General features: G+C 29.7%; 2 protein-coding genes across 7 annotated transcripts; both read left to right on the top strand.

Annotated features, from left to right (window-relative positions):
* LOC143343429 (serine/threonine-protein kinase 11-interacting protein) lies at window positions 1-10,002 on the top strand. Of its 6 annotated transcripts, none has more exons than XM_076768322.1 (20): window positions 1-258; window positions 463-691; window positions 872-1,410; window positions 1,673-1,969; window positions 2,058-2,251; window positions 2,363-2,684; window positions 2,806-3,201; window positions 3,280-3,361; window positions 3,526-3,700; window positions 3,811-3,943; window positions 4,076-4,258; window positions 5,090-5,167; window positions 5,912-6,044; window positions 6,155-6,279; window positions 6,348-6,488; window positions 6,570-6,760; window positions 7,123-7,220; window positions 7,326-7,531; window positions 7,606-7,904; window positions 8,184-9,116. In XM_076768322.1, the coding sequence occupies exons 3-20, from the start codon at window positions 957-959 to the stop codon at window positions 8,367-8,369; spliced, it is 3,693 nt and encodes a 1,230-aa protein (XP_076624437.1). In that variant the 5' UTR covers window positions 1-258; window positions 463-691; window positions 872-956; the 3' UTR covers window positions 8,370-9,116. The 6 variants fall into 6 exon arrangements, 3 of the variants coding, with proteins under 3 accessions (XP_076624437.1, XP_076624439.1, XP_076624438.1); XR_013079960.1 differs by lacking the exon at window positions 1-258 and adding an exon at window positions 9,614-10,002 and having other exon boundaries at window positions 285-691; window positions 8,184-8,436; XR_013079962.1 differs by lacking the exon at window positions 1-258 and adding an exon at window positions 9,126-9,606 and having other exon boundaries at window positions 285-691; window positions 8,184-8,436.
* Window positions 10,003-10,104: 102 nt separating this feature from the next.
* Window positions 10,105-12,309, top strand: LOC143343543 (putative carbonic anhydrase 3). Its single transcript, XM_076768522.1, has 7 exons — window positions 10,105-10,555; window positions 10,731-10,769; window positions 10,842-11,009; window positions 11,188-11,344; window positions 11,420-11,525; window positions 11,813-12,040; window positions 12,136-12,309. The coding sequence occupies exons 1-7, from the start codon at window positions 10,516-10,518 to the stop codon at window positions 12,307-12,309; spliced, it is 912 nt and encodes a 303-aa protein (XP_076624637.1). The 5' UTR covers window positions 10,105-10,515.
* Window positions 12,310-12,524: the final 215 nt, after the last annotated feature.

The raw sequence follows: 12,524 nt of genomic DNA, 5'->3' as shown, positions 1-12,524 counted from the left end.
AAATCGAAAGTTAATATATTAACACATTACAGCATGACAATGCTCTAGTGGTCGTCGCGATTCGTTATTTATTTATTTCATTTTCTGTTTCATTTCTTCTTGTACTCATTTCTATACCTGTTGGTAACATGGGCCACAAAAATACATTGAATGTTACGTCTACTCGTGTATGTCGTCTGTGACAATATGTCATTTATACCATTGTTCAATCTATTCAGAGATTTCGAAATTGTTATCTGTTGAAGGTTGTACTGCAAGGTATGATTCATTTATTATATTCCCGTTAATACAAAGTAAATCCGAGCAGTATTATCTGATTCGAAGTTGGCTAGAAACGTAGTTTTTCATCATTTTAACATGTATGAAAAGTGCTGTACGCTTTATGTAAATCTCGATATACCATATTATCCATGGGTTTAAACGAAATAATCAATTTGTTTCGAAATATTAAATATGTTTTAGGAGTCACGACATACCACGCTCATAAAGCAATAACATAAACTAAAGTTATTGCATTGCTTAATGATGGATGACATTTTGGTAGGATAATTGTTAACTGGTTTGGTGATACATATGTACCTAGTTCATGTGTTGCTCATTTGTGATAACATGTATAAAATCAACATCGTTTCTGACATAATTATGAATTCTACCAGCGATATGGATAGTCTAGGTGATATATGATAACCTCGTAAGTTTTTTATAAAATAGATAATTTGTTGTTAAATGACTTTTAGGGTAACACGACACTGTCTGTAAATAGACGTATCTTTGACAATTAAAGCTAGACGTAAAACAGTGTACGAAAATTTGCTATATTTTTGCATGAAAATTATGTAATAACAGTCTAAAATATTTCTTTGTCTTTCAGGTTAGTATGAAATTACATTGGATCAAGTTTTAAACTTTACATGAATTCTGTAAGTTTGAGTGAAAAACAAAAAAATACTTAAAAAATGAACCAGTTTAATCATACAGTTAATATGGAGGAGATAGTGAAACTTGTACAGTTGTTGCATCAAAATGGAGACAAAGTGTTAAGTGCATCTTGCAAATTATCCTTAACAACAGAGTTACTTTACAATTTAAATGAAGTCTTTTCATCGATTATCGATGAGCCAGAAGATTTAAAAACTTCATTTCAAGTGTGCAACAGTTCAAAAATTAATATATTTAGTGATTTGAAATTTTTATATGATTTTATACAAAAAACAGTTGGATTGAAAGTAACTTATTGCGCGGATAATCCCGATATTCCTGTTAATATTACAAAGTTCAGACATTTAAAATATCTGGAACTGAAGAAAATTAATATTGAGTTCGTGAAAGGGCTGCAAGAGTTTACAAGTCAACTTGAAAGCATTATCTGTGTTGGTAGAAAAGGAATTTCCACTGTGAATCAATTATTAGGTAATTATAAAACAAACATCTTTATAATTAATCCTTTTCATATGAAGGTGGGAATATAAGTTTTAAGCTATCAACTTACAAGGATAGTCCAAGTACTTCGGGTCATAGATTTAGTTGAAACCTTGCACACTTCTAGATCTAGTCATCCTGTTCATGAAAATGTAACATTATAGAGGAAATACTCTACAGTTTTTGAGATATTTAATCAATTCATTATTAATAATTTACCAATGATATACAGGATTTTATCATTTTTACACAGCTAGTTGCGGTGAAGGTGCTAGTATTGGATGTGTGTGGGACTCGTTGAAACATTTAACATTATCTTATAATAGTCTGGAAAAATTGGATAAATCTTTAGAGCTGGCACCTTGGCTACAATTAATAGATTTGAGTCATAATTTGATAACATCTGCGGACGAGTTATCTTATTTGCCAAATTTGAAATATGTGAATCTTGGATATAATAAGCTCGAGACAGTACCTACATTTAATAAGGCTGCCTCATATTCTTTACAAGTATTAGTTTTGAAGAATAATTATATAGAAAAGTTAAACGGTAATAGATTATTGCATTGGATTCTTTTATGATTTGTGTATGTAAAAGAAAATTTTACATTTCTTTTTTTTTCTCTCCTCCACATCAGGCTTGCAAAATTTAAAATGTTTAACGGAATTAGATTTATCATATAACTGTTTGATGGAACATTCAGCTCTGTGGGTTTTGGAAAAAATGTCTACTTTGTTATGCATATCTCTGGAAGGCAATCCTTTATCATATCACCTAAAACATCGGCAGCTATCTATAAAGTATTTGCATCCAAGTTTAAAAGATAGCAAGGTGAATCATGTATTAAAAATAACAAAATATTGTAGCGTTGTATTATACGTAAATATTCTATTTTCTTCAAATAAATTATTACATAAGTACGAATAATATTTTATAACTTAGTTTGTTTTAGACCATTTGCCACTTTCGAGATCAGAGAAACAAATTATTGCAGGAAATCGATACTATACAATCAGATCCGAACAATCCGCGTTAAGTGAATTCTCCGTGTCTGTATCAGATTCGTTAAATTCTAGTAGCCTTTCTACATCTATGAGCACGTCTACTTTTAATGAATCTGTCGCAGAAAGATCTATGAATAATCTAGAAAGAAAGTTACCTAGAAGTAAGAAGAAATTAAATGTTAAAGAAGCCATTATCGCAGAAGATGAACAAAAACAAAAAGAGTTACAGGAAAATTATAGTGTTTGTAGCTCATATTCGGGTAATTAAATTATCTTATATTATATACTTATACAGAAAATAACAAACATTGTAACAAATGCATTTAAAAGAATTATTTTCAGTATGACTTAATACAAATATTGTATTTTAATCTTTTGTAGAAAGTTCGAAAGATCATCTAGAGACAAAGAAACAAATTTTGGCGTTACGAAACAAATTTGGCGAAGATGAATGGTTAAGCAGTTATGCTGGAACAATTGTTCAAGATATTACGGGGTTGCAATCGTTACCGGAGTTAACGATCAAAAATTTCGATAGTACATACACTATGCTAGATACTCAAGATTCTGAAATTCGTTCCATTAAGAATGTAGAAACTGCGGCGATAGAAGATTCTGGAAGATACTCGGTAACGGAAAATAATGAAAGCAATGGTGCAATGGGAGAACAGATTGAAATATCAGCGGAAGAGCAAAATGTCTCTGAATCTCTATCGTGTAACGATACGACTATTGCTCTCGTAAATATACCTGATCCTCCTTATGATCGGGAAGAAGGTATATTATTGAAAGTAAAACATTCATATAGGTAAAAGAATCTTGTTTTAACTGCAGTTTTGTTTTTTTAATATTTAGAAAAAGGAGATTTGTATCTAGTGCACAAGAAGAAACAAGATAGTGACGAATTAGAAGAATTATTCGTGATAATAACATCAGAGTAAGTGTTCTTTATTAATATTGTAAATAAATATGTTGCGAGTGCTTTCTCAGATGATGATCACAAATTCCAAGTTTAAAATTTTTCTGTCTGTAATTTTAAAATGATCTGTACAGAAGACGCTAATTAATTACTAAATGATATCGGTTAAATATCAATTTCAGTGATATTAAGGAAAGAGATTCCATAACTGGGAAATTGAAAGATTGTTGGTCAACAAGTTCTGTGTTATCGTGTGTGCGGGGTAGAGGCGAACCAGTTACGGTAGATATAATTTTTGATACAAAACGAGAAACCCGTCAAAACAGAAGATATTTTGTGAATTCAGATGATGCAAAGGTAAATAAATGAGAAAACATTGTCTTTCACATTCCTAAGCTGGGCGAGGGTTAATCTATACTTGAAGCTATAGGTGATGCACGCGTATTAATTGCTTAATTACATTTCAGAAAATAGTAACAACAATTAGCGAGAGGATAAGAAGACGACCAATATCGTTGAAAGTTTTTAAATGTATGAAATGTTCAACTCATTTCTCCCAGGATACAGAATACGTTGCTGTCATAAGTACATCCGCATCAGGTACAATTTCAGTAATAGTACTGTACATAACTTTTAGGGACACCTTGTATAAATATCGCATACAAACATTTTAATTGTACAATTGGGATTATAAAATAATATGTTATAATAAATGGTGTTTCTTTTTTTCAGGTTTAAAACAATTGAAATGCCCCACTTGCGAGAGTACCTTAGTTATAGAAACGGATGAACTGTCAACATTGGACCCAGAAAGTGATGCTTCCGAAGGTTCAACGGAATATTTCTCTACGAATCAATATCAGGAAAATACTACAAAAATTAATTTGCAACATTCTGAGTCTTTCTCCAGCATTGGTAAAATTTCATTTTGACTTTTGCATGTAATTCACGTTAGAATCAATTTAAGAACGATTGAAATATTCGATAGAAGTTACGCATTTATTACAAACATAGTAACTTTTGTTGATTATATTTTTTTCAATTTTATAACTTAATTTGTAGATAATTTTAATAACGTAACCCTGTTTTTATTATGTATATGTGGAGTTTTCTTTCAATTTAAACATTAATTAAAGTATTAAACATCAAACGGGTATTGCATATTCGTGAAGTTTATTTAAAAAAGATTAACTGTATACAGGGTGTTCGGCCACCCCTGGGAAAAATTTTAACAGAGGATTCTAGAGGCCAAAATAAGACGAAAATCAAGAATACCAATTTGTTGATGGAGGCTTCGTTAGAAAGTTATTAACAATTAAATTCAAACATTTCAAATCGTTCTGGAAAAATTATTTTCGGTTGCGGGGGTCAATTACAATCATTTTTGGTGAATAGACATACCCCCGAAATCTTGCTCATTTTCGAGAAAAAAATTCAGTACGGTCGGAACTTTAAACGTTAATAACTGTTTAACGAAGCCTTCATCAACAAATTGGTATTCTTGATTTTCATCTTATTTTGGCCTCTAGAATCCCCCATTAAAATTTTTCCCAGGGGTGGCCGAACACCCTGTATATAACATTTATGATGTTGAGTTTTTTGTAATATTAATACGTGCCTTTCAGTTTTTACTGAAAATTATATTTATTAATTCATTAAATGTGAACGCACTAATTATATATTGCTGACTGCATATCCATACATTGTTCTATTGACTGGGACTATAACATACTAATCCCGGTGCAGGTGGAACGGAGGGTCGAGCTATATCCGTCACCACTTCTCTGGTGCACTCCGACTCTCACACTCAAGCTCAAGTCTGCTGTAAGCTTTAGCCACAATAATTTATTACAGCACTCTCTGTTTCTTCAAGCTTTCCTTATGGTTAAAAGAGCAGGCATAAGCTATTATATTAGCTGCTTGATTATTTAGATTTAGTTAATATCAATCTTTCTTATTTATTTTGGTCCATATTTTTGTTTTTGTATTTGAATACATTTTTAATTTTCATTAATCACTTTCCTGAAGTGACTTCCGGATCAAAATTGCTTTATTTTGTAGATTATTAAATATGTAACATGGAACATTTTGTTTATGTAAGTACATGAAATTTCAAATATCTGGACACATTGTATTACATAACATTACTATATTTATAGTTCTATTTTACTTATTTTAAATTTACAACGTATATAGTAATTTTCTTCTTGATTATATTATACTTGTAGTAATTTAATTTTAACATCGATATATTGATATTAAACACTTAAAAAAATGTTATTACATTTTATCAATGAGAATTGTCATGAAACGTGGTACTTTTCTGTGAAGCCTGCAAGAATGAATGTGTCCTCTATTTTTCATTCACGTTTTTATCATTTTTTACAGACTTCTTTTTATCGTAGTCAGTAGTAGTGTAGCTCTGTGAGAAAGAAAAAGAAAAGTATGATCACCTACTATTGTGTATACACATATAATAAGCTTTCTGTTAAACTTTCGCGAAACATTGACATTTAATATCCATTAATTGGACGAATATAAATATTTTAATTTTTTTTTTATTAACAGGTTCAGCGACGAGTTTAGATGAATCGCGAGAGTCCACGCCTTCCACAAATACGAATAGAAAATACGAAAGCGATATAGAAATACTTAGCAACCCAAGTCAAAGTAGCATCGAAGTTCTGGACGATGCTTCGAGGTAATCTATTTTTTCTTTAATTTTTATTGTATGTATTGAGATGCATAAATGTTTAGTTACCAACTAAATGATTAATTCTTGCTTTGTAATATTTTTCACGATTATCATAGAACTCATCTGATACCGCCTAGAAAGCGCTCTTCGGAAGAGAAATGTACCGCTGTTGCTCCATCTCTTTTAACGATACCAGACGTAGCACCAATTATGACTGGTTTAACCGAGAGTAGCTCTTCAGGTTTGTCAGAATTTTCATTGCACAAATAATTGAGAATCAATAATTCACTAATAACGTTATAATTGCAGGTTCTTTAACAGATAGTATATGTACCGCGTATGAAAATAAAATAATTAGACAAATTAATGCGGATGAAAAATCCTTTAACAATAGTAACGATAAAGAGATAAAATTCTCATCTGTAACAAACTTAACTTCTATGCTAGGTGGTAGGTGAAAAAATATAACTGTAGTTGATTTAATCTGTGGTTCGTTGGTGTTGTAATTATAGTTGGCATTAAAATTTGTAGGTTTACTTCAAAGTATAAAAATCGGCAGTAACAAACCATTAATGTTAAACGAGGAAGAAGCACCACATTTTTGCGGCAGCAATATTTCATACTCTTACACAGATTTTAGTAGTATAGATCATAGAATAAAGTTACATATCGTTTTGAACATATTCGAACATGAAAACGAGGAACTTATTTTTCTCCTCAGGGTAATATATGAAACGCTATGTCGCATTACCGTTTACTTCAGTATTGGGCAGAATATAATTGAGTTGAAAAATGACAGTTACAATTGAAATTAATTACTTCTTAATTGACTTGTTTTTTTATATATTTTCGTAAGAAATTTATAAACGATTAATAAGTTTATGAATCGTTTGCAATCATTGTATTCACCAGACCTCATCTCGTCAGATTGTTTTAAGCAAATCCTACATAAAATTGGCAGTATTTTATATTTTTACAAAGAAATGCGAATTTATTAAACAACCAAATATAATTGCTCGATACTGGTTAATATTTTGTAGAACCATTATTGAAAAATATTTTTTATTCGTTCAATAAATTTTAGGCGGACATTCTTATGCATAATACGAAAGAAGCATTTCCTGGTTGCTTGGTTTTGTCTACATTAACAGTTTATGTTCTTAAAATCGATGGATTGGAAGGGTAAAGGCAAAACATTTTAGTGTTATATCTTTAGAGTACCGTGTCTTGTATGAAATATTTTAAAAAATTTTTTGCTCGGTATACTTTTTTTAATTTTTATTATAGAGAGGATCCGCAACGTTGGCTGCATAAGGAAATCAGTTGGACAATAGACAAATTAAGATCGTTTGCGCCATTGCCATATAAACAAGGCATTTTGATTGAATTAGAACAATCGAACAAATCGAGCCAGGAACTACAGCCTGTTATTACATTTTTATGCATCTTACAAGACTTTCAGAGAACACATAATTTTTTATTTTATGCTACTGGTAAACAAAGAATATGCCCAGTTGACATTTTTAAACTAACGTCATTCTTAAAGTATATGAATTTTGATTTGTAGAATTGTCACTACCACCTAGTTGCAAGGTTGAATTTCCAGTACCAGAACATTGTACTTCTTTGATGCATACCTTATTAAAAGATTGCACGAATTTTCAAGAAGGCGATACTGTAAGATTACTTGCATTATTTTCTTCTGCCTTACTAAAATATCAAGGCCTCGAAGTGCAACTGAAATTATCTAGTTTAATTGTAACTGCATCCGTGTTGGTGATATGTAATATACAATGGCTCTTACCAGGCAACAAAGAAGCACCGCAAATAATAAGGAAACAAGTTATGAGCAATTTAATCGGAATAGTGAGTAATATGCATTTTTCGTATATGTGATTTTAAGTAGGTATTCTGGTCTAGAAGGTCAATTTTTTGTATAAAAAAATCATAGGATTTTCTTATATAATTTTAAGAACACATACTCATTACTATTTTATAATTAAGAGTTCAAACGTGTATTAAACGAATAACCTATGCTTATGTAAACTATATACATGTGGTATAATAATTGGACAAAATTAATATGAATATGTATCTTATTCTTTTTTTTCTTAAATTAACTCTTTTTATTTGACACATTTACAGGAACATCACAGATCGTCATTGACCTTAAACTTTTTAGACGAGGTAGAAGAACAAAAGGATTCGTGGATCTTAAATTTCGTTTCTGTGAATGCTGCTGAGACGGTCATTAATTCTATACAACCACCATGGGAGGAACTGTTTTCGATCCCTTTGCAAATTACAACTTGTAAAACGGAAACTACTTAAGAAGTGTAAAACGAGTTTTAATACGCCTAAAAGAATATTCTAGTCCTAGTCGAACGAAATACACCAGGTGAACATCAAACAAATTTTTTAGAATAAATCAATACAGTTCTTAATATTACACAATTTGTATCTTGCACGAGCTAATGATATTATTTTTTTTTTTAATCTATAATTTAATAAGTAAATAGAAAAGAATAAATGTTGAGAACAACATAACATTTAATTAGTGAAACTATATACACAATTAGGTATAAGATAACAAAACGTTATATCGTAAAACAACTTTTCAATTTTATAATCTGTATTTTTCTATTGTTCGTTAACTTATAAATTGTTAGTAAATATGGTGTAAAACAAATACAAAAAATAGATATATGGCGTGTGGCGAATAATATCTTTTAGATTTTAAAATATCAGTTGTCTCATCAATTTACATTTATTATAACTTTTAAAGTTTCTTGATATTCTTGTAAAATGTTATGGCACATCTCTTTTGATTATTTGTAACGCTTCATATTAGTCATTGAAACATATTAAATTTTAAATGGTGCTATTAATGCTAAGGTACTGCATCTCAAAATGTTTGTTACTGGAAATAACTTTTTTATATGACTAATTTATTACACCCTTCAAATAATCGAATGCTTAACGGCATTGTCAATGTTGTTTATTTATTATTTTGATATGAATATAGTATTATAATCTATTCAATATTAATCTATTTTACAGCAAGAACGTTCTTTTTACTTTCAGCAGTTTTGCTTAAATAACATCGTGAATATTATTGCAAGTGATCGTGTATTTTTATATTGCAAAGAAAGAAATATATAAATCTGTTCAATTTAAATTTGCACATTCTACAAAGATATGTAAATAAAACTAATAAGATATTGTTTAAAACAGTCACGGTAAATACAATCTTTATAACATGTTCATGCACGTGTACAGTTCATGCATATTTCTATTTGCGTAATATAAATAATATAATGTTTATAAAAAAAAAATTACATACTGAACAATAGTTGAATATCGCTATCAGTCTGTGATATATATTTTTTAATTTTTACTATGTAAGTATGTTGATATGTATATGTACGTTGTAAAGTTGTATAATATATCTGTTTATAACAAACCAAACAAATTTAAGTGGCAATTTACGGTAATTTCATCGAAACTATTAACATTTCAACTTGAATTTTGAAACTAAATCTCTGTTAAGACTTTGTTTGTTCCATTAAATACAGGTGACGTGAACGTATGCGACTTAGGGTTCTCTGCCAAGATATGATGAATGGAGAAAAAGAGTTTTCCAAGTATTTCATATTTCCTTAAAAATATTAAAAGTAGCATAAATGGATACATTTTATAAAAAAATTGATTTCTACTACCAGGGATCCCCTTCGATTTTTGGTGCCACATTGAATGTGTTGTAAAAACTAAGCAACCAAGTATTTCTTTCTATTATTTAAACTAGCAAAAATATTAAAAGGGATTGTTTTTAGTGAGATGCTCCGTATTATTTATCAATATTTACAAATCTTGAGGTTTTGCAGTAATTCAAGTAGTTCGTTATATTGCAACAATAACAAATATCATTTATGTATATGTAAATAAATTGTTATTGTATCTATTATACACGTGTATATTTTATTGTTATGATGCCATACTAAAAGTAAATAGATACGATTAACAAGGATATAAATATCATATAAGATTTAGTAATTTATTTGTACAAGCTGTTACATCATTTTTCGTACTACAAAACTATTTTATCCGTGATACAAAATTGTTATTTCAAGCCTTTTGTAAATTCGTTGAATGATAACAAGTGTACGCCAACATGTGTTTCATACAAAGTGAATACCTGAATTCCATGTTACTATAGTTCTAATTGAGACGAGACACATACGGATACTTGTGTGTACCGAAGAAACCATGTATTGACAATGATAATAGAGAATGTAATATGTAAATGAAACAGACTGAAGATGCTGGAAATAACTCAGTATGTTTCTTGAACCTGTATACGAAGTGCATTATGAGTTTAACTTTATTCGTATTATTATTTCATTGAATTCCTTTTTAACAGATTCTTACAAGTTGTAAATGCATATTTAAAAGTGTAAATAGTAATATTTAAATAATCATGAACAGCATTATAACAATTATGTCTGTTCTAGAAACTAGTAAGTTCAATTATAGTTACATATTTAATGTAATTGTTGGATTATTTATGCATTCGATTATTATTATATTCATATATTTATTTTGTAATGTATTATTTCTTAAATTTGTATTACTTTGCAATATGAATTGCAAATATAATCGAAAAAAATGACAATATTAGAAAATGCTTTCTAGTATCGCTTGTTACTGGAAATTTTGGATATAGTAAATGTGGTATGTAATATTCCATAACGATATATTTTTAGTTTATAATGATTACATTTGAAAATATAATTTATATTTTAGAGCAACATACGTGGATTAAGAAATCTACGTCGTGCGGCGGGAAATTGCAGTCTCCTGTATCAATTTCATCGTTCAAATCGGAAGCTCTTCCTTTGCCTGCGCTTGAAGTTATTGGTTATCATGATTATCTTCCAGGGCCGGTATACTTAAAAAATAGTGGTCATTCGGGTAATTTGATTCTTAAATAAATATTTACAACGCGAGAATCAAAAAGTCCCTCGACGAACGAAACTCAAACTAACAAGAAACTTGTAAAAAATTAGCAAGAACTAAATTAACAAGTTTCGAGATATTAAATAATTTTACTACTATGAATTGATATTTAATTTTAAGTCGATTTGTTTAGTTTTAATGAACATAAACAACGATTCAAGAAGCATACATTTGCCCTATATATTTGGTGCCGCGCTTCAAGCAGATCAAGAATACGAAGTGGATCATTTACATTTTCACTGGGGTGCAAAAAATAACAGAGGATCCGAGCACATTTTAAATGGTGTCAGGTAGCAAAATTAAGAATGCATAAAGTTCATTAGTATGTTTCTTTTTTATTTAATTTTTTCGTACTCTTTTTGTAGGTACCCAATGGAAATGCACATAGTTCATAGAAATAAAGCATATTTGAATTTGTCTAATGCATTAAATTACGAAGACAGTCTTGTGGTTTTAGGAATCTTTTTCCAAGTAAGTTCATAAAATAAATTCTCATTAATAAAAATCATTTTTGGTCTTTGTAAAAATCTGCACAAAACATTAGTAATATAATTAAATTTAATTACGCGTGCAGTAAGTCTTAAAGTTATGCGGTTGTGACTTCCCGTTTAGGCGACGCCATTTTTTTCGAGTTCCCTAGCGAGCGAATCGCCCTATACAATTTAATCCACAATAAAATCTCTGGAACGAATGAACCGCGTAAATCTAGGATTTACCGTAATTAATAACTATAAGTTACTAAATCCATTTACATTTAGTTACAGGAAGAACATAATAAGTTGTTGCATCCCATTTTAAACGATTTGATAAGCGTGCAGTGCTTGAATAAAGAAATACCATTAAAAACACCTATAACACTAGCTTCCCTATTACCTCGTAGTATAGACGTATTTTATACTTATAAAGGTTCGTTAACTACACCTCCATGTAGCGAAGTAGTAACGTGGATAATTTTCCCAACCCCGGTACCAATATCTTTTGCCCAGGTATCCTCATTTATATTTTACAAGCAATAGAAGCTAATTTTTTTACTTTTTTTTCATGTGCACATAATAACATAATAAATATTACATATTTCCAGCTAAGTAAGTTTAGACAACTTTCCAATGGAGAAGATGTATTGGCAGATAATTACAGAAAATTGCAAAATATAGGGCGTAGAAAGATATATGTTAGAAAATTGAACCAGTTTTTGATTACAAAGTACAATGGAACTGTTTTCAATGTCACGAATTTGAATTGGTTTTGGCAATGAATGTACTTTCGACTAAAGTTTTACTTTTATAACGTTTTAAACGTTAATATTTTTAGCAAAATAAATAGATCGTCGGTAGTCCATTGAATTAATAATGCGTCATCAGAAACCATTGAATCTTACGTTTAAATATTGTTTTATCGAATTTAAGTTCACTCGATCTAATGTAAGATATAAAAGTAATCTTCAATGTGAAATGATAATACAAATAAAAC

Source organism: Colletes latitarsis, chromosome 7, assembly GCF_051014445.1.
Source record: "Colletes latitarsis isolate SP2378_abdomen chromosome 7, iyColLati1, whole genome shotgun sequence".
Lineage (NCBI taxonomy): Eukaryota > Metazoa > Arthropoda > Insecta > Hymenoptera > Colletidae > Colletes > Colletes latitarsis.
The sequence above is the reverse complement of the archived record's forward strand: the minus strand, read 5'-3'. Positions and strand labels throughout refer to the sequence as shown.

Excerpts from the sequence above, each read along its gene's own strand:
- LOC143343429 (XM_076768322.1), top strand. The coding sequence starts at position 957 with ATGAACCAGTTTAATCATACAGTTAATATGGAGGAGATAGTGAAACTT. Across the intron at positions 6,280-6,347 it reads AACCGAGAGTAGCTCTTCAG|GTTCTTTAACAGATAGTATA; the intron begins GTTTGTCAGAAT and ends TTATAATTGCAG. Across the intron at positions 7,905-8,183 it reads TGAGCAATTTAATCGGAATA|GAACATCACAGATCGTCATT; the intron begins GTGAGTAATATG and ends ACACATTTACAG.
- LOC143343543 (XM_076768522.1), top strand. The coding sequence starts at position 10,516 with ATGAACAGCATTATAACAATTATGTCTGTTCTAGAAACTA. Across the intron at positions 10,556-10,730 it reads TATGTCTGTTCTAGAAACTA|TATCGCTTGTTACTGGAAAT; the intron begins GTAAGTTCAATT and ends AATGCTTTCTAG. Across the intron at positions 11,526-11,812 it reads TTTTAGGAATCTTTTTCCAA|TTACAGGAAGAACATAATAA; the intron begins GTAAGTTCATAA and ends ATTTACATTTAG.